Consider the following 17930-nt stretch of genomic DNA (forward strand, 5'->3'; position numbering starts at 1 on the left):
TGTTTGTGTGTGTGTGTGTGTGTGTAGTTATATAACAGGTATTGACATCTTGTGGGCATCTGTCTGTGGGAGAGGGAGTGACTAAATGGATACTGTGTGTGTGTGTGTGTGTGTTTACTTATATCTGGTCTTGAGAGATAGTTATATATGTGGCAATTGTCTGTAGGAGAGGGGATGCCTAAAGATATGATACCACGGTGTGTTTGTGTGTGTGTGTGTTCGTGTATGTCTTTGTGTATACTTATATTTGCTTTGGACAGGCAGTTATATATGTGGCATTTGTCTGTAGATGGGGTGACTAAAAAGGAAACCTAAGTTTTGTGTGTGTGTGTGTGTGTGTTTGTCTTTGCATATTTATATTACAGGTCTTGACAGCTAGGGGATCTGTCTGTATAATGATGGTGCATAAAAGAATACCTAGATGAGTGAGTCCATATGTGGAGGTGTGTGTGTGTGTGTGTGTGTGTGTGTGTGTGTGTGTATTTATGGGTACTTTAGTTGTTAGGTAGGTATAACCTCACATTATTCATCACACTCCAGACTGTAATGTGCCATTCTGGTTCAGGAATGGGGTCAATGTGGAACATGGGCCAGTAACTAGCAATGTAACATGAGAACAAGCATATTGTGCATCATAGGAAGGGGTTCATCAGAACCTGATGCCTGGCAATGACCCATTGATTGTTTGTTGATCTCAATGACTATGCTACTGATGTTTCATTGATAAATTGTTCAACTGTAGCAATTCTTGCGAGCACACCTCCCTCTTTCCTTCTAAGATTTGTCTCTTCAAACTCATCACAGACTTGCAGAATATGATATTTAAAAGTTTAATACTAGTACTCTGTTGACATGAGACACTATTGATCGTGACAGCACCAAGCACAGATGTCACTCTGTCTGGAGTCTGATATGTCCTCAGGTAATGCCCTCATGGGCAAAGAACTGCCCCCATTTCACCAGCTGACTTTAGACATGCCGTCCTAGTATGACTGCAGGAGATAAATAAGAAGTGTGCTGAAGCTTGCCAAGTCGGGGTAAGACAGTCTTTCTACCTCCCTGCTACTGTGTTGGTCAGTCTGATACCCTAGCCCTTTTCCAAAGCTGGTTGCCCTTATGCTGCTGTGCGAATTTGGATGACTGTCCAGGTTGCCTGCTGGTTCTGTCTTTGCTGGAGGTTTGGAGGCTGCTCACCTGGGCTTGCTGTCTATCAGAGTATTGTCTTCCTTCTTAGGTCTTTGATGAGTTTGAAGATTAGCCTGTCCCAATTACTGTTCTGTCTACCGAGACAGAAATATTAGGTACAAGACTTGAACTTTCCAGCTTAGAACTGCTCTATAGTAATATGTGTTATGCCTTTCCCCTAGGAATGGACATGTTATTCTTGAAATTTACACTTATTGTTTTACTTGTTTTAGATCTATAGGGTTAATGTTCATAAGTTTCCTTCTGCTAACACACACTTGAATTGTGCCATGATTGCATATTTTTAATTCAAAAGTCAATCTTTACTTTAGACTGAAATCAGAATAGAATACTAGTAGGTACACTAGAAGGTACCGGTGGTGTTCACCACACCCACTTGGGCATGGACACAGGTACTTAGGGCCGTGTGGGATGTAGGCCTGTGGAGAGAGCAGCAAGCTCTCTGGGTTCCAGTTGGTTCTTGGCAAATAGCTGAGACTGGAAGTTCTTAGAGCTGACCCTGGCTAATCGGTTTTTCATGTCAGTGAATTCTTCCACCCAAAAATAACCTACGATATACCTATGCCATGAACTTCATCCAATAACGGAACAAGCTTTTGTGGAGTATGAGTAACTAATATATAAATATATGTATGTTATCCTTCTCACAAACATCTGTGAAAGCATTAATGCCAATGTCTCCTGGAATTTTAGATGCCATTTTACGTATGACTAATGGTGTATCATAAAAGTTCTTCCAATTGCATCCTTTGAATAGTGATCTCCTCTAGGTACCAAGTAATCAATAAAGCCAGTGAACATTCATGAAGAGCAAATGAGAAGCAACTTACCTACTGGAAAATAATTTCTGTAGACTCTTTACTAAGAAGTCATTTTAAAAGATTACTTCTCACCATCAAATCAGTAATTTCCAATAAGAGGGAGAATTTTGCCATGAATAAATTTATCAAATATGATAATCTTGTCCAAATAATTTTAGTAGGAGATATCAGTGAGTTCCTGATCTGGAAAGTACTTCATATATTCTAGTAAAAAACCTGGAATCTCTGGTTTTGGAATAAGTAGGTGGTGCAGGGTTTTTGTTGTAAGCCAAGAGAGAATGCTTGGTAGGAAAACTTGATTTCAGCTGAGTTATGTGGAAAACTAATTATCAGGGAGGCCATGTTATTTCCACATGACATCACGGGTCCCTTCCCTGAACATTCCAATGTATCCTGGAGCCTATGGAATCCTGTGATGTCATCTGTGTTGTAGCAACACCAACTGCCTTTGGAGAGCCCTTCAGTTTCCTCGAGGATGAACGTGTTGGAGAGCCTGGGGAATCTCCTTAGGAGACAGTATGGAGAGGGCAAAGAGACAAGGGAGAGGCAGAAGAGGCCTGACTTTCAACCTCACTTAAAAGGATCGAGCGAAGCGGCGGTTCTTCCAGCAGCATCAGGTAAACAGGCCGGCTTCCCGGCCTGTGATCCAGTGCCTGCAGATCGCCTGGGACCTGCACAGAGCTCCCAATCCCGGCGGGAGCCAAGCACCCCAGACTCCGGATCTTCGCTCACACCAACGAGACCAGGAAAGGAGAGGAGGCTGGGAGTCCAGGGAAGCGGCGGTTCTTCCAGCAGCATCAGGTAAACAGGCCGGCTTCCCGGCCTGTGCTCCAGTGCCTGCAGATCCCCTGGGACCTGCACAGAGCTCCCAATCCCGGCGGGAGCCAAGCACCCCAGACTCCGGATCTTCGCTCACACCAACGAGACCAGGAAAGGAGAGGAGGCTGGGAGTCCAGCGAAGCGGCGGTTCTTCCAGCAGCATCAGGTAAACAGGCCGGCTTCCCGGCCTGTGATCCAGTGACTGCAGATCGCCTGGGACCTGCACAGAGCTCCCAATCCGGCGGGAGCCAAGCACCCCAGACTCCGGATCTTCGCTCACACCAACGAGACCAGGAAAGGAGAGGAGGCTGGGAGACCAGCGAAGCGGCGGTTCTTCCAGCAGCATCAGGTAAACAGGCCAGCTTCCCGGCCTGTGCTCCAGTGCCTGCAGATCCCCTGGGAACTGCACAGAGCTCCCAATCCCGGTGGGAGCCAAGCACCCAGACCCCAGGTCTTCTCTCCCACCAACGAGACCAGGAAACCAGAGGACCCAGGGAGACCAGGGGAGTAGCTGTTCGGGATCAAGTACAACAGGACCCAGCATAGGGTCCAGGGGACCAGGTAAGAGGATAAGCGCCCCAGATTCCTGTTCTTCTTCTCCACCCACGGGACCAGCATTCGGACAAGGAATAGAAGAACCACCAGATTATTGGACTTGCTAGCACCCACCAAAGGGAACGCTGGTCCCCAGACCAGTAAGGGGCTCTTTCTGTACCCACTAGAAGAAGAGATGGGAAAGAGACAATACAAAAACACAGTCAGCAACAGAAAAACAAATATGACACCGCCAGATTCTAGAGACTCCACACCAGCAAGACCCCAACATTCCAATGCGGACGAAACAGAAGAGAACGACCTTAAAAGCACTTTCATGAAAATGATAGAGGCCCTAAAAGAGGATATTGGAAAATCCCTCAAAGAAATGGAAGAAAAAACAAACCAAAAAATGCAAGAATTGGAAGAAAAAACAAACCAAAAAAGGCAGAAAATGGAAGAAGAAATGAAGCAAAAAATGCAAGAAATGGAAGAAAAAACAAAGCAAAAAATGCAAGAATTGGAAGAAGAATCATACCAAAAAAGGCAGGAAATGGAAGAAGAAACAAAGCAAAAAATGCAAGAAATGGTAGAAAAAACAAAGCAAAAAATGAAAAAAATGGAAGAAGAAACAAACCAAAAAAGGCAGGAAATGGAAGAAGAAACAAAGCACAAAATGCGAGAAATGGAACAAAAAACAAACCAAAAAATGCAAGAAATGGAAGAAAGAACAAACCAAAAAATTCATAAAAGGCAACAAACGGACGAACAGATAAACAGAAAATTGCAAGAAGCAATGCAAACACTGCAAGGGTTGAAAACTGAAATAGAGTCATTAAAAAAACACAATCTGAAGAAAGGCAGAAAATAGAAAAGCTGGACAAACAGACAGGCACTACCAATACAAGCATTACCAACAGAATAGAAGAGATGGAAGAGAGAATCTCAAGTGTTGAAGATACGCTAGGAGAAATGGATTTATCAACCAAAGAAAACCTTAAATCCAACAAATCCTTAACACAAAACATCCAGGAAATATGGGACACCATGAAAAGACCAAACCTAAGAATAATAGGTATAGAAGAAGGAGAAGAAATCCAGCTCAAAGGGGCAGAAGGCATATTCAACAAAATCATAGAAGAAAACTTTCCCAACCTTAAGAAAGACATGCCAATGAAGGTACAAGAAGCCTACAGAACACCAAATAGAGTGGACCACAAAAAGAATCCCTCGCCACATAATAATCAAGACCCCAAACATACAGAATAAAGAAAGAATATTAAGAGCAGCTAAGGAAAAAGGTCAAGTAACATATAAAGGCAGACCTATCAGAATTACACCTGATTTCTCCATGGAAACGCTGAAAGCCAGAAGGTCCTGGATAGATATTCTACCTACACTAAGAGACCACGGATGCCAGCCCAGACTACTATACCCGGCAAAGCTCTCAATCACTATAGACGGAGAAAACAAGATATTCCATGACAAAACTAGATTCAAGCAATATGTGTCCACTAACCCAGCCCTACAGAAAATTTTGGAAGGAAAACTCCAACCCAAGGAAGCTAACTACAACCAGAAAAACATAAGCATTAGAGAATCTCTCTCTACCAACAGCCAAAAGAACAAAGGGGTGAAATTCCACACATAATTCCACCAACAACAACCATCGCAAATCGAAGAAGGATGAGCAATCATTGGTCATTAATATCCCTCAATATTAATGGCCTTAACTCACCCATAAAAAGACACAGACTAGCAGATTGGATACGAAGACAGAACCCTTCCTTCTGCTGCATACAGGAAACACACCTCACCCTTAAAGACAGACATTACCTGAGAATTAAAGGTTGGGAAAAAATTTTTCAATCGAATGGACCCAAGAAACAAGCCGGGGTAGCAATCCTAATATCTAACAAACTAGACTTTAAAATAAAATCAATCAAAAGAGATGAAGGAGGTCATTACATACTCATCACAGGTGAAACCCACCAAGAGGAAGTGTCTATTCTGAACATCTATGCCCCAAATACAAAGGCATCCACATTCGTTAAAAAACATTATTAGAACTTAAATCTCATCTAAAGCCCCACACAGTTATAGTGGGAGATTTCAACACACCACTCTCACCACTAGACAGGAATACCAAACAGAAACTCAACAAAGAAGCAAAAGGGCTAATAGAAGTAATGACCCAACTGGGATTAACAGATATCTATAGAACATTTCATCCACATAAAAAAGAATATACCTTCTTCTCACCACCACATGGAACCTTCTCAAAAATCGACCACATACTTGGCAACATATCAAACCTCAGCAGCTACAAAAAAATTGGAATAACTCCATGCATCTTATCAGACCACCATGCTTTAAAATTAGAATTCAACAACAACACAAATTGCAGAAAACCTACAAATTCATGGAAATTGAATAATGCTCAACTGCACCATCCCTGGGTCAAAGAGGAAATAAAAAAAGAAATTAAAGACTTCCTCGAATTCAATGAGAATGAAGACACAACATACCCAAACCTATGGGACACTTTGAAAGCAGTTCTACGGGGAAGTTCATAGCGCTAAATGCTCACATGAAGAAACAGGAGAACAGTTATACCAGAGAATTAACATCACAACTGAAAGCTCTAGAACACAAAGAAGCACACTCCCCCAGGAGGAGTAGACGCCAGGAAATAATCAAATTGAGGGCTGAAATCAATAAAGTAGAAACCAGGAAAACAATACAAAGAATCAACGCAACGAAGAGTTGGTTCTTTGAGAAAATCAACAAGATAGACAAGCCTTTGTCCAAACTTACCAAACAGCAGAGAGTGAACACCCAAATTAACAAAATTAGAAATGAAAAGGGGGACATAACAACAGACTCTGAGGAAATCCAGAGAATCATTAGGTCATACTTTGAAAACCTGTACTCCACAAAATTCGAAAATTTAAAGGAAATGGATGACTTCCTGGACAGCTATCAATTGCCAAAACTAAATCAAGAACAGATAAGCAATTTAAATAGACCTATAACCCCTATGGAAATAGAAGCTGTCATCAAAAGTCTCCCAACCAAAAAAAGCCCAGGTCCAGATGGCCTCAGTGCAGAATTCTACCAGAAATTCAAAGAACAGCTTATACCAATTCTTCTCAAAGTGTTCCACACAATAGAAGCAGAAGGGTCTTTGCCAAACTCTTTCTATGAGGCTTCAATAACCTTGATCCCCAAGCCACACAAAGATACAACTAAGAAAGAGAACTTCAGACCAATATCCCTCATGAACATTGATGCAAAAACACTCAATAAAATACTGGCAAATCGGATCCAAGAACACATCAAAACAATCATTCACCACGATCAAGTAGGTTTCATCCCAGGAATGCAGGGATGGTTCAACATACGAAAATCCATCAACGTAATCCACCATATAAACAAGCTGAAAAACAAAAATCACATGATCATCTCACTAGATGCTGAAAAAGCCTTTGACAAAATCCAACACCCCTTCATGATAAAGGTCTTGGAGAGATCTGGGATAACAGGGACATACTTAAACATAATAAAAGCTATATACAGTAAACCAACAGCCAACATCAAACTAAATGGACAGAAACTCAATGCAATTCCTCTAAAATCAGGAACAAAACAAGGCTGTCCACTCTCTCCATACCTTTTCAACATGGTACTTGAAGTCCTAGCTATTGCCATACGACAACAAAGGGGGATCAAGGGGATACAAATTGGGAAGGAAGAGGTCAAACTTTCACTGTTTGCAGACGATATGATAGTTTACATCAATGACCCAAAGAACTCTACCAGGGAACTCTTACAGTTGATTAACACCTTCAGCAAAGTGGCAGGCTACAAGATCAACTCAAGAAAATCAGTAGCCCTACTATATACAGATGATAAAAGGGCTGAAAGAGAAATCAGAGAAACATCACCCTTTACAATTGCCACAAACAACATAAAATACCTTGGGGTAACGCTAACCAAACAAGTGAAAGACCTGTATCGTAAGAACTTTGAATCTTTAAAGAAAGAAATTAAAGAAGCCCTCAGAAAATGGAAAGATCTCCCATGCTCTTGGATAGGTAGGATCAATGTAGTAAAAATGGCAATCCTGCCAAAAGCAATCTACAGATTCAATGCAATCCCCATTAAAATCCCAGCACAGTTCTTCACAGACCTTGAAAGAACAATAATCAATTTTGTATGGAAAAACAAAAGACCCAGGATAGCCAAAACAACCCTGTTCAACAAGGCAATCCGGAGGCATCACCATCCCTGACCTCAAGCTCTATTATAGAGCTATAGTCCTGAAAACAGCTTGGTATTGGCACAAAAATAGACAGGTAGACCAATGGAATCGAATTGAAAACCCGGGTATTAACCCACACACGTACGAACATCTGATCTTTGACAAAGAAGCTAAAAATATACAATGGAATAAAGAAAGCATCTTCAACAAATGGTGCTGGCATAATTGGAGACTGGCATGTAGAAGAATGCAGATCGATCCATGTCTATCGCCATGCACAAAACTTAAGTCCAAATGGATCAAAGACCTCAACATAAATCCAGCCACACTGAACCTCTTAGAAGAGAAAGTGGGTGGTACCCTTGAACGAATTGGTACAGGAGACAGCTTCCTGAACATAACACCAGTAGCACAGGCAGTAAGATCAACAATTAATAAATGGGACCTACTGAAACTGAGAAGCTTCTGTAAGGCAAAGGACACAGTCAGCAAGACAAAAAGGCAGCCCACAGAATGGGAAAAATATTCACTAATCCCACATCTGACAGAGGGTTGATCTCCAAAATTTACAAAGAACTCAAGAAGCAAGTCTCCAAAACACCAAAGGACCCTATTAAAAAGTGGGCTGCAGAACTAAATAGAGAGTTTTCAATAGAGGAGTCTAAAATGGCTGAGAGGCACTTGAGAAAGTGCTCAACATCCTTAGCCATCCGGGAAATGCAAATCAAAACAACTCTCAGATACCATCTCACCCCTGTCAGAATGGCTAAAATCAAAAACACTAATGACAATTTATGCTGGAGAGGATGTGGTGAAAGGGGGACACTCCTCCATTGCTGGTGGGAGTGCCAACTGGTTCAGCCACTTTGGAAATCAGTGTGGAGATTCCTCAGAAAAATGGGAATAAACCTACCACAAGACCCAGCAACTCCACTCTTAGGCATATATCCAAAAGATGCCCATTCATACAACAAAGAGGTCTGTTCCACTATGTTCATAGCAGCTTTATTTGTAATTGCCAGAACGTGGAAGCAACCTAGATGTCCCTCACCTGAAGAGTGGATAGAGAAAATGTGGTACATCTACACAATGGAGTACTATTCAGCAGAAAAAATAATGGAATCATGAGATTCGCAGGCAAATGGATGACACTAGAAGAAACCATCCTGAGTGAGGTAACCCAGTCACAAAAAGAGAAACATGGCATGTACTCTCTCATATATGGATTTTAGACATAGATCTGGGGAGTGCCAGCCTACAATCCTATGGCCAGAGAGTCTGGGAAACAGAAACTTTATTTAGTGGCTGATCGAAGAAGTGGCAGACTCCCTTGGTTAAGTACTGAGCTGAACTCAAGAAAGCCAGTAACAGAGAGGGAGGACTGATGATCAAAGGGTTTAAGACTGGGCTGGTTTAACCCCCAGAAACAGCTGACCAGACAAAGGTTAACTCTTGAATCCCAGGCATTAGCCTGGGAAGCCAGCATGGGACTGATCAAGACCCCCTGAATCTGGGTGTCAGTGAAGAGGCCTAGGGAATCTATTGAGCCTTGGGCAGCAGATCAGTACCCATCCCAAGTATACACACGGACTTTGGACTCCAATAGAACAATGTGAGGTGCACTCTCACCCAGAACTCTTGGGAAAGGGTCTAGGCCCTGCCCTATATGAAATGACACACTATGGACACCCCCATGGAGGGCCTCACCCTCCCTGGAGAAATGAGAGGATAACGGGGGGAGGGGAGGGCACGGGAGGAAGGGAGGGAAAGGGAGAGGGACCTGGAACTGACTTGTGAAGCAACCTTGATTCTTATCTAAATTTAAACTGGAAAATAAAATTAAAAAAAAAAGGATCAAGAAAGAAATGGTTCAAAAGGAAGAACAGTAAGTCCTAAGTAGAAAATGGGGAGCTCTCTGGAGAAGGTTGCTTTTAGCTGGGACATTGATAATGGGGAACAGGACCTGGGGTTTCTGGGAAGAAATTGCCCATCAGTGCCTGACATGGCTCCTGGAAGGCACGGATTCCTGGGTAGTAATTTGTCTCTCCCAGTAGCCAGGACCTAATAAGGAAAAAGCTATTTTGCTTGTACCACATATATTTCTATGTTGAAGAAGTGTGAGATGGTTAAAGAACCAGGATCAAATGAGACCAGCATGAGAAAGGGACTGGTGTTGTGTGCTCAGGTAATGGCAGGTCACGACTGTACTTCAAAGCCAGTGGATATCTTTAAGTAATGTGCCCCTGGCCTGTGTCTCCTGACTTGTCAGTGAGTTGGCTTGGTGATATTTGAATCTCAAAAAGACATGAGTTCCTGTGGACAATGCTAATTGCCTTATGGTTTCTAAACCCACAGACTTATGGATTCTACAGGCAGGTTGAATTGAGAGCCTGCAGTTGTGAATGAGCCTTAGACATTTCTGTTTAGTTAACTTGAATTATGTGCTGAGGCAGCCGAGAAAATCAGATGGTTGACAATCCCAACTGCCTTCAGAAATGGGAGAGCTGAGATGCCCTGGAGGGACATTTCAAGCCTGGGTAAAAATCCATTTGTGTGTCGCTGAGTCACAGGTATAGAGTGGTCTGTATATCCTGCACAGCTTGGCATAATACAACTTGACTCGTGTTCTTCTACCCACAGGGGTTGCTGTAGAACCATCAACTACCTCCTCCCTAGTCACTAAGAAAGAGATGAATGAGAAGATGGAGGGTATGAGTAAACAGCTGGATCAATTGGCCATGGAAACCAAGGAGCTTAGGGATTGCCTCATCTCCATCACTGAAGGATGCCCTGACGACAGGTATTCATTGTTTCCAAAGCCACCTTGACCATCGTGATTCCATGTCGCCTCTGCTGCGCGGCCTGTGTCCAAAGTTGTGCGGAGGGTTTCGGGATTGACAACACAGAGACTCGTTCAACGATGTAAAGAAAACTTTAAGCTGGCCCAGAAAAAGTTTCAAGAAAACTTCCTAAGAAAGGCTCCCTCCAGAAAAGCTTCTGCTCTCTCCTCTCCCCTGGCTGGTTCTACTCTGACACCAGAGGTGGATGTGGGTGGGTCTGAAGGTGCGGTTAGTCTTTGGACAAGGTCGAGTTCAGGATGATTTCTGTGTGCAGGCCTTTTCAAGGAACTTATTGCTCCGGGCATTGTATTGTTTTTAGTAAACATGTTTTTAGTTAACATTGTCTTACAGCTGCCTACTCCCAGGCAGAAGGGGAAGTGGGTCTCTGCTTAAGGTCTGGTGTTCCCACAATTCCACAATTTCACTTTTTGTTTATTTTCTCTAATTTCTGTGGCCCTATGTGTGTACACCTTCATGGTATCCTTTTGCCCAACACCGTGTTCCTAATTGCTTCCCATAACGAGCACCTGAAACCTGGGCAGGAGTCAGATGGAGAAACAATATTATTATGTGTCCTCTATAAGAAAACCATAGCCTATGGCCTGAGACACATAACTCAGAGATTGAGAAAGCGGTATGAGTTGCCAGCATGCATTTGGACAGATCCTGTCAAAAGGCAGCTTCTATGAGATGTTAGCTGCTGTTAGTTTGTTGTGACTCTTTACATGCCAGGGAAGATGTCATGTGATGAGCACAACATGGAGCAGCTGGAAAGCCCTGTCACCCATCTCATTGTATGGTTACAAGCCCTGAGAAAGATCCAAGCACATTTTGGTCTGCTCTGAGATACTACACCTGCAATCATTTCTTTAGTATCTCTTGGTAACAGTCTCTCTCACTCTCTTTTCCCTCTGTCTGTATCTGTGACACGCACCCACACACACACACACACCCCACACACACACAAATGAACACATATGTGGGTTGGGTGGTTGTGCATTTCTTCAAGGTTTCATCCCTAGACCTTGCCATAAGGTTACAGTTTTTGGTCATGTGGTGTTTTCTGTCTCTAAGTTCCCAGTGGATACCCATGATTTGCATTGGTATCCCCACATTTCGCATTACAGTTCTGCCAATATGCTCACTTTAGTGATATGTAGATACTCCGTTGATTAGTTTTTATATCTATGATGAGTTTCTGTAAGAAAAACATTAAGTCCTATCCACAAAAATGCTCATGGTGTGATTTTGGCCTCTACATTTGCAGACACCAAGCATAATAATTTTTATTTTATACAGAAGCAAAGCATTATACCCTGTTTTTGTGCGCTCAGACCATGAAGTACAAACTAGGGACAGTGTTAGACAGCTATTTCAGTGTTAGTGAAAGAACTCAGGCATCCCCACCTCTCTTCCTGTTAACATGATGTTGTTTCTGCTGCCCTACGGTTATAACAGCATATTTAATAAGCACCAGATATTCCAAGGAGACTGAATGTGGCATTCCATGGGCTCCAGTAGCCTTGAACACAGCCAGAATTCATGTGACCTATGAAAGGTTTGTTCATGAAAATTTTTGTTTCAAGGTCCATATCCTATCATCGGCCAAAACCTTTCTATGAAAATCTCCAGATGGAGCATAAGCAGGTCATGGATGACCTACAGAGATTGCAAAATGAGAACAAGGAAGCCTTGGAAAGATTCCATGAGATCACCGAGGAATCATGCTTCTATTGGTAATTGTCCGTGTTGCAGGGGACCATAGCATTGTGAAAAGTCCATCTCTGCCTATTTTTTGTCTGTACTGCAGAGTCCACAGATAGGTTCTAGCTATTATGGCTTTTAGAAAGAATCATTAGCATGCAGATCTTGGTCTTGTTTTCATGACACTCAGTTTTGCTAATTGTGAGAGAGACAATTAGCTCCTCCCAGCCCCAGACTATCAACCTTAAATAGACTACAGTTCACTGATTGTCATCCTTCCTTATACTATCACGAAGTTATACAATTTGTCATGTTTTGGTGATATTCAACCATTAAAAAGATTTCCTGCTACTGCCAAACTGTATTTTACTACTGTTATGAATCACGATGTAAGAATCTATTATTCAGGAAATCTGAGAGGTCAACCATGTAAGAGTAATGTCATCACCAAAGGAGTCATGACCCATAGTTTGAGGATGACTTCTCTAAGTAGAGGAATATTTTGCAGCGTGAGATTGGTGTCAGGAAGTTTCTCAAGCATAGGCGTCTTGCCCACATTGGACCTCTACACCACTTGAATGTACTGTCATCCCTCTGAGTGGCTTTGTCCCCTGTCTTCTGATGTGGCCCCATTACCATGGTCAGTTAAGGGTACTGAAGGACCTATTCACAGAATTAGAGAATCTTGGGTTTCTTTTTTTGGCATATTCAGAAATAGTTTGAATTTTACTGGAATTTCTAGTTCTCTACTTTTGGCCTTCTGAGAGCAGCTGTCATGGCTGCATTGACCACTTGTCTGTGTCACCTTTGGTAACCAGAGGACCAGTTGATTTGATGGGTTATGGATGCAGGGGTGGTTGGAAGAGAGTCAAGGTCTTACTATCCAGAGAGTGTTTCTAGCAATCTGCAGCAACAACTCCAGATGGAGAAGTCTCAGGTGCAGTACGTGGTGGAGAAGCTGAGGCAAGAGACCAAGAAGGTGCTAGGGGAATGGATCCTGCTGCAATACTACTTAGATGAACTGAAAGCCATCTGTGAGAAAGAAGAACGAGTCATCCGTGACCTCCAGACCCAGGAGCATCAGGTAGAGAAAAGCAGCTGGGTCAGGGTCAGGTCCATCATTATTTACACATGGACTATAAGGGTGTCTGTCCATCGACAAAATTGTGGATTTACTTATAATTTATACACATATAAACGCACACAAACACACACACTTTTCATCCTCTGCTTTCATGACATCCAACTGTTCATTTCATTGTCCATGCATCAGTAGTACTACGAAGGCAGTCTGTTATGAGTACCAATTGCCACATACACCCTGCTGCTGTACTAGAGGCTGCAGTTCAAGCACAGTGATGGGTCTTCAAAATGAGGGGCTGTTATGTTATCTGCTTGTCATCTTTTCACCTCTGTCTCTGTGTGTCTTGTTATCTGTCTGTCTGTCCCTCTCTCTCTCTCTCCCTGTCTCTATTTCTCTCTCTCTTTCTTTCTCCCTCTCTTCCTTTCTCTGTCTCTCTGTTTATTGATATGTCCATGTCTCTGTTTGTGTGCACAGCTGTATATATGCAATCACCTAGAGAGGGCAGTGGAGGAAATGAGGGGGTTATTATCCAATGCATGTGGAAGGTGTTTAGAGGAGACCACTTGGTTTGTCAGTCTCTATCCGGAAACAGGAATCCACCTTCACAGAAGCTTCCTCGAGATCCTCTGTGTGTGCTTGCACTTGTCTTAGAGTGAATTCATACCTATGCTCAAATCTCTACTAAGATCACAATCTTCTAATGAACAGGAGCAGCAGAGACTGGAGGCAAATCTACAGTCCCAGCAAAAGGAGGAGCTAATCATTGAGAAAAAGACCTTAGCAGGAAAGCTGCAGAATTACCTGACTGTCTCCCAGATGAGGTATGAGCCAGGAGTTGAAATTGGGAGCCAGGTTCAAGTCAGTATCTTCTACTTTTGATTTCTGCCTTTTGTGCAAGAAATAGGCAAGGCTCCAGGCAACACCAGGGAAACTACACGTCTGAATACTCTGCTGTTCCGGGCAACATGAACTTTTCACTAGGAAGTAATAGGCTTGATGATGTAGGCCTTTGTGTAAGGTTTTGTCTGGATATGCGGCATGAGAGTGCCCCATGGCCTTACCAGTTTTCTAAGCTGTAATGTCGTTTTATGTCTGCCTATAAAATGATGTGGTCTGTGTTTAACTCACCATGAATATTCTGTGTTTCTCCACTATGCTGTTATTTGTGTATTTAATATGGTGTGTTGGAGAATGTTCTGTTCTTTCTTTATATAGCACATACATACAGTACTCAGATCAGCCTGCGACACTGGTAGAAGCCTGACAAATTCAAGGACAAGCTTTTCTGTGACCCTTATTCACTGGGGGTATAAACAACGACTACTGTCATGTGATCAATGCTACAGTTTTCAGCATAGTCGAGTATTTGTGAGGTCACATTTGACAGCTGACAATGCAGGACCCCACTAGGACTGATCTCTGACTGGTCCTTCCTCTTCCAGATCAGAAAAACTGCAACAGGAGATAGAGAAGGCTTCAGGCCATGATGAGAGCACCCTGCAGACAGAACTGCAGTTCCACGAGCACTAAGAGACACAGGCAAGTGAGCCACCATTGCATTGTATTTTCACAAACAATGGCATTCCTGGGGAGGCGTTTCTTCCTCAAATCTATGTTTGTATGTGTGAATATACCCTGGTTTTGTCTAATTGGTAACAGAACAATGGTGATTTTGGAACTGACTGCCTTTCTTTATCTCACAGCACACTTTCAGAGAATTAAGGAGGTCTAAGGAAGCCACAGAAAAGCAAAAATCACAACATTCTCCAAAATAGAATCAAGACCTCACCATAAGAACTGTCAATCTAGCTGTAATCTCACCCGTGATGCTAATATTATGCTAAGTTATTTGGTATGTCCAATGTCTGATTCATGTGTTTCTTGTCTCAATTTCAGGAGTAACAAAATCATCACAAAGAAGTTTGAGATCCAAAATACCTTCCAAGAAATACTCAGAGCCCACACATCTACCAGCAAGTGGAGCTCAACAACATGGAGGGAGGACATGTCTCTGCTCAAAATTCTCATCCTGTCCAGTGCTGAAGCTACTGCTTTTCACTGTTTGTTCGTGGTTTGGGGTTGTTGTTCCAGTTTCACGTTTTATGATTCTTTGGATCTGAGTTTTGTTCTTGTTTTGTGTTTGATATTTTATTAAGATTATATGTTTTATGTACTCCATGCCCTGTTGAAGCCCTTTGTTCTTGTTTCATATTGATATTTGGCTAAGGCTATATATTTTATATATAAAATGCCCTGTTAATTCCCTACTGAGTGCAATGACTATTTCTTTTTTCCCTGGAGATTTATTTAAATTAGAAACAATGTAGTTTTAATGTGGTTCCCAATTATCTCTCCCTCCCAGCCTATCATACACTGCCAACCCAGTGCCCCATCCACCTTCTGCACCCCATCGTTTTAGGCCTTGCATGTGGGATCATCAAAGTTTGTCACATCATTTAAGGCTGTGTCTAGGGCTTCTCCAGTGGAAATGACTATATTTAAATAAATAAAAAGTTTAAACTCTTCATTGTGTGTGGGAAGTTTATGATTCAATTTCATTTTTGCTTTATTTAATGGGCAATTACGCAACTGGAATACCAAAGCAATTGTGTTCTTTAATTTGGGCATGTAACCTACAAATTCAGGAGGAAAAAACTGTAATCCCTTTTGTGGCTTGAAATTCTTAAGCCAACTGAAATCTGGTACGTAAGGGTACTTGAGGATCGGAGAGGATGGGGAATCCAAGCCAATGATTTCAGTTGAATCTTTCTGAATACAGCCACCTGGATCACAAGTTGGGCAGAGGGTGATGGTCGAGCCTATAAGTATACAGAGAAGAATCTCTCTATGCCTGAAGTACACCAGATAGCATAGTGGAGACACCTAGTTGTCAAGAGAAGCCTTCCTGCTAGCCAGGTTCCAGAGCCGCATCAGTCTCAAATAAACACAGAGGAGGCTATATTAATTAAGAAGCTGTTGGCCTTGCCTGTTTCTTACTGGCTAGCTCTGACTAAAGAAATTACCCCATAATTGTTAAACTAAGTATTTCTCTTACCGGAGAACATTCTGCGCTTCTTATCCCTATGGCAGTTACATCTTGACTTCCTGTGTTTCTCCTACCCAGAATCCTGCTTGACTCCTAGTCCCACCTATCTTGGTTCCCTATTGGCCAACAGTGCTTTATTGACACCTAGTGACTTCCAAAGGGGTACATCATTGTGTCTAGAGTCCCAAATGTTGCTGGCATACCTAAGATATGTAGGACCTCTAACTCTGCTTAAACTACCTAGACTTCTTGCTCAATCCGTGGCATTAGTGATACATTATCCTCATCCTCTGGGGCCAGAACTCTTGTGTGATGTCCAACAGGAGTCCAAGTCAGGCATGGGGGCCACAGACAGTGTAGGAGCTATCCTCGGTGCATCTTACATCCCCAGACACCAGTGAGGCACACAGATGCACTGATGCTATTGGAATTTGGGCTCAGAGATGTTAGCAAAGCCTGAAGTATGCTTGGGAATGTCATGGGGGCCTTGACGGGTAGTGGAGGAGCCTTGTCCCCATCCTGCTCTGCTACTGCCCCACCCTGAGGTTTTGACCTGTGCTGTTATGCAGGGCCTCTGAGGGACTAGTAGATGCAGGGAAGAGGTGTGGGAGAGGGAGCTGGGATTGATGTGTGAAGCATGCATGTTTCTAATTTAAATCAAAACTTATTTTGAAGAGGAAAGTCTGGTTAAAACCAAAACCAAAAAGAAACACATCAACCCAGCCCCAGTAGCTAAGAACACCATTACATCTCATCTTTCACTTGTAAGCCTTAGTAATAGTTCAGATGTGAGAACTCTCATCTTTAAAATGTTTCCTAATGATTTTTCAGACTGGTATGAGCCTGCCAGCTGCCTTCTTCCTGAATTATAATCTTTCAGACTTCAATATAATGCCAAGAATATCCCTTGGTAAGAGTAGCTGCCCTTCTGCCTTGCTTGCTGAGGTTGTTTTCCTTTCGCAACCATGTTACAACTTTCCGGGGGTGGAGGAAGGAGGAATCCTTGTTTTGCAAAGGTTGGTACTGGCTTCCTTGCCATCATGCAGTCGGTGTTTACCTTAGAGCCTTTTCTTCTGCTCTGTGGAAGCTTAGAGCAGTGCTTGGTTCATAATTGTTGGGAAATAATGGCTTCATTCCTAGCTGTTTTGAGTTGATCCCCACAACTGCACTAGAATTTAGTATAAAATAATTACTGAATATTTGTATTATCTTCTGATTTTATCATGGAATATCTTGTTTTCTTCCATCTATAGTGATTGAGAGTTTTGCTGGGAGAAGTAGTCTGGGCTAGATGCTGTGGTCTCTTAGTGTTTGTAGAACATCTATCTATCCAGGACCTTCTGGCTTACATTGTTTCCATGGAGCATTTGGGTGTAATTCTGATAGGTTTGCCTTTATATGTTACTTGGCCTTTTTCCTTTGCTGGTTTTATTACTTCCTTTATTCTGTATTTTGGTATTTTGATTATTATGTGGCCAGGTCACTTTTATTTTTATTATTTGGTCCATTCTAGTTAGTGTTTGGGAAGCTTATTGTACTTCATAGGCATATCCTTTTTCAGGTTGGGAAAGTTGTCTTCAGTGATTTTGCTGATATGTTTTCTGCAACATCG

The 17930-nt window shown here is 42.4% G+C and overlaps 1 protein-coding gene across 1 annotated transcript; it reads left to right on the forward strand.

Annotated features, from left to right (window-relative positions):
• Positions 1 to 9497: 9497 nt before the first annotated feature.
• Positions 9498 to 15796, forward strand: LOC121137940 (disks large homolog 5-like). The gene is made up of 6 exons (XM_040740823.1): positions 9498 to 9529; positions 10285 to 10444; positions 12071 to 12220; positions 13089 to 13272; positions 13981 to 14093; positions 14715 to 15796. The coding sequence occupies exons 2-6, from the start codon at positions 10335 to 10337 to the stop codon at positions 14800 to 14802; spliced, it is 645 nt and encodes a 214-aa protein (XP_040596757.1). The 5' UTR covers positions 9498 to 9529; positions 10285 to 10334; the 3' UTR covers positions 14803 to 15796.
• The last annotated feature ends 2134 nt before the right edge of the window (positions 15797 to 17930 follow it).

Source organism: Mesocricetus auratus, unplaced genomic scaffold, assembly GCF_017639785.1.
Source record: "Mesocricetus auratus isolate SY011 unplaced genomic scaffold, BCM_Maur_2.0 Super-Scaffold_100799, whole genome shotgun sequence".
In the NCBI taxonomy this organism is placed as follows: Eukaryota; Metazoa; Chordata; class Mammalia; order Rodentia; family Cricetidae; genus Mesocricetus; species Mesocricetus auratus.

Excerpts from the sequence above, each read along its gene's own strand:
- LOC121137940 (XM_040740823.1), top strand. The coding sequence starts at position 10,335 with ATGAATGAGAAGATGGAGGGTATGAGTAAACAGCTGGATCAATTGGCC. Across the intron at positions 13,273-13,980 it reads TCCAGACCCAGGAGCATCAG|GAGCAGCAGAGACTGGAGGC; the intron begins GTAGAGAAAAGC and ends TCTAATGAACAG. Across the intron at positions 14,094-14,714 it reads CTGACTGTCTCCCAGATGAG|ATCAGAAAAACTGCAACAGG; the intron begins GTATGAGCCAGG and ends TTCCTCTTCCAG.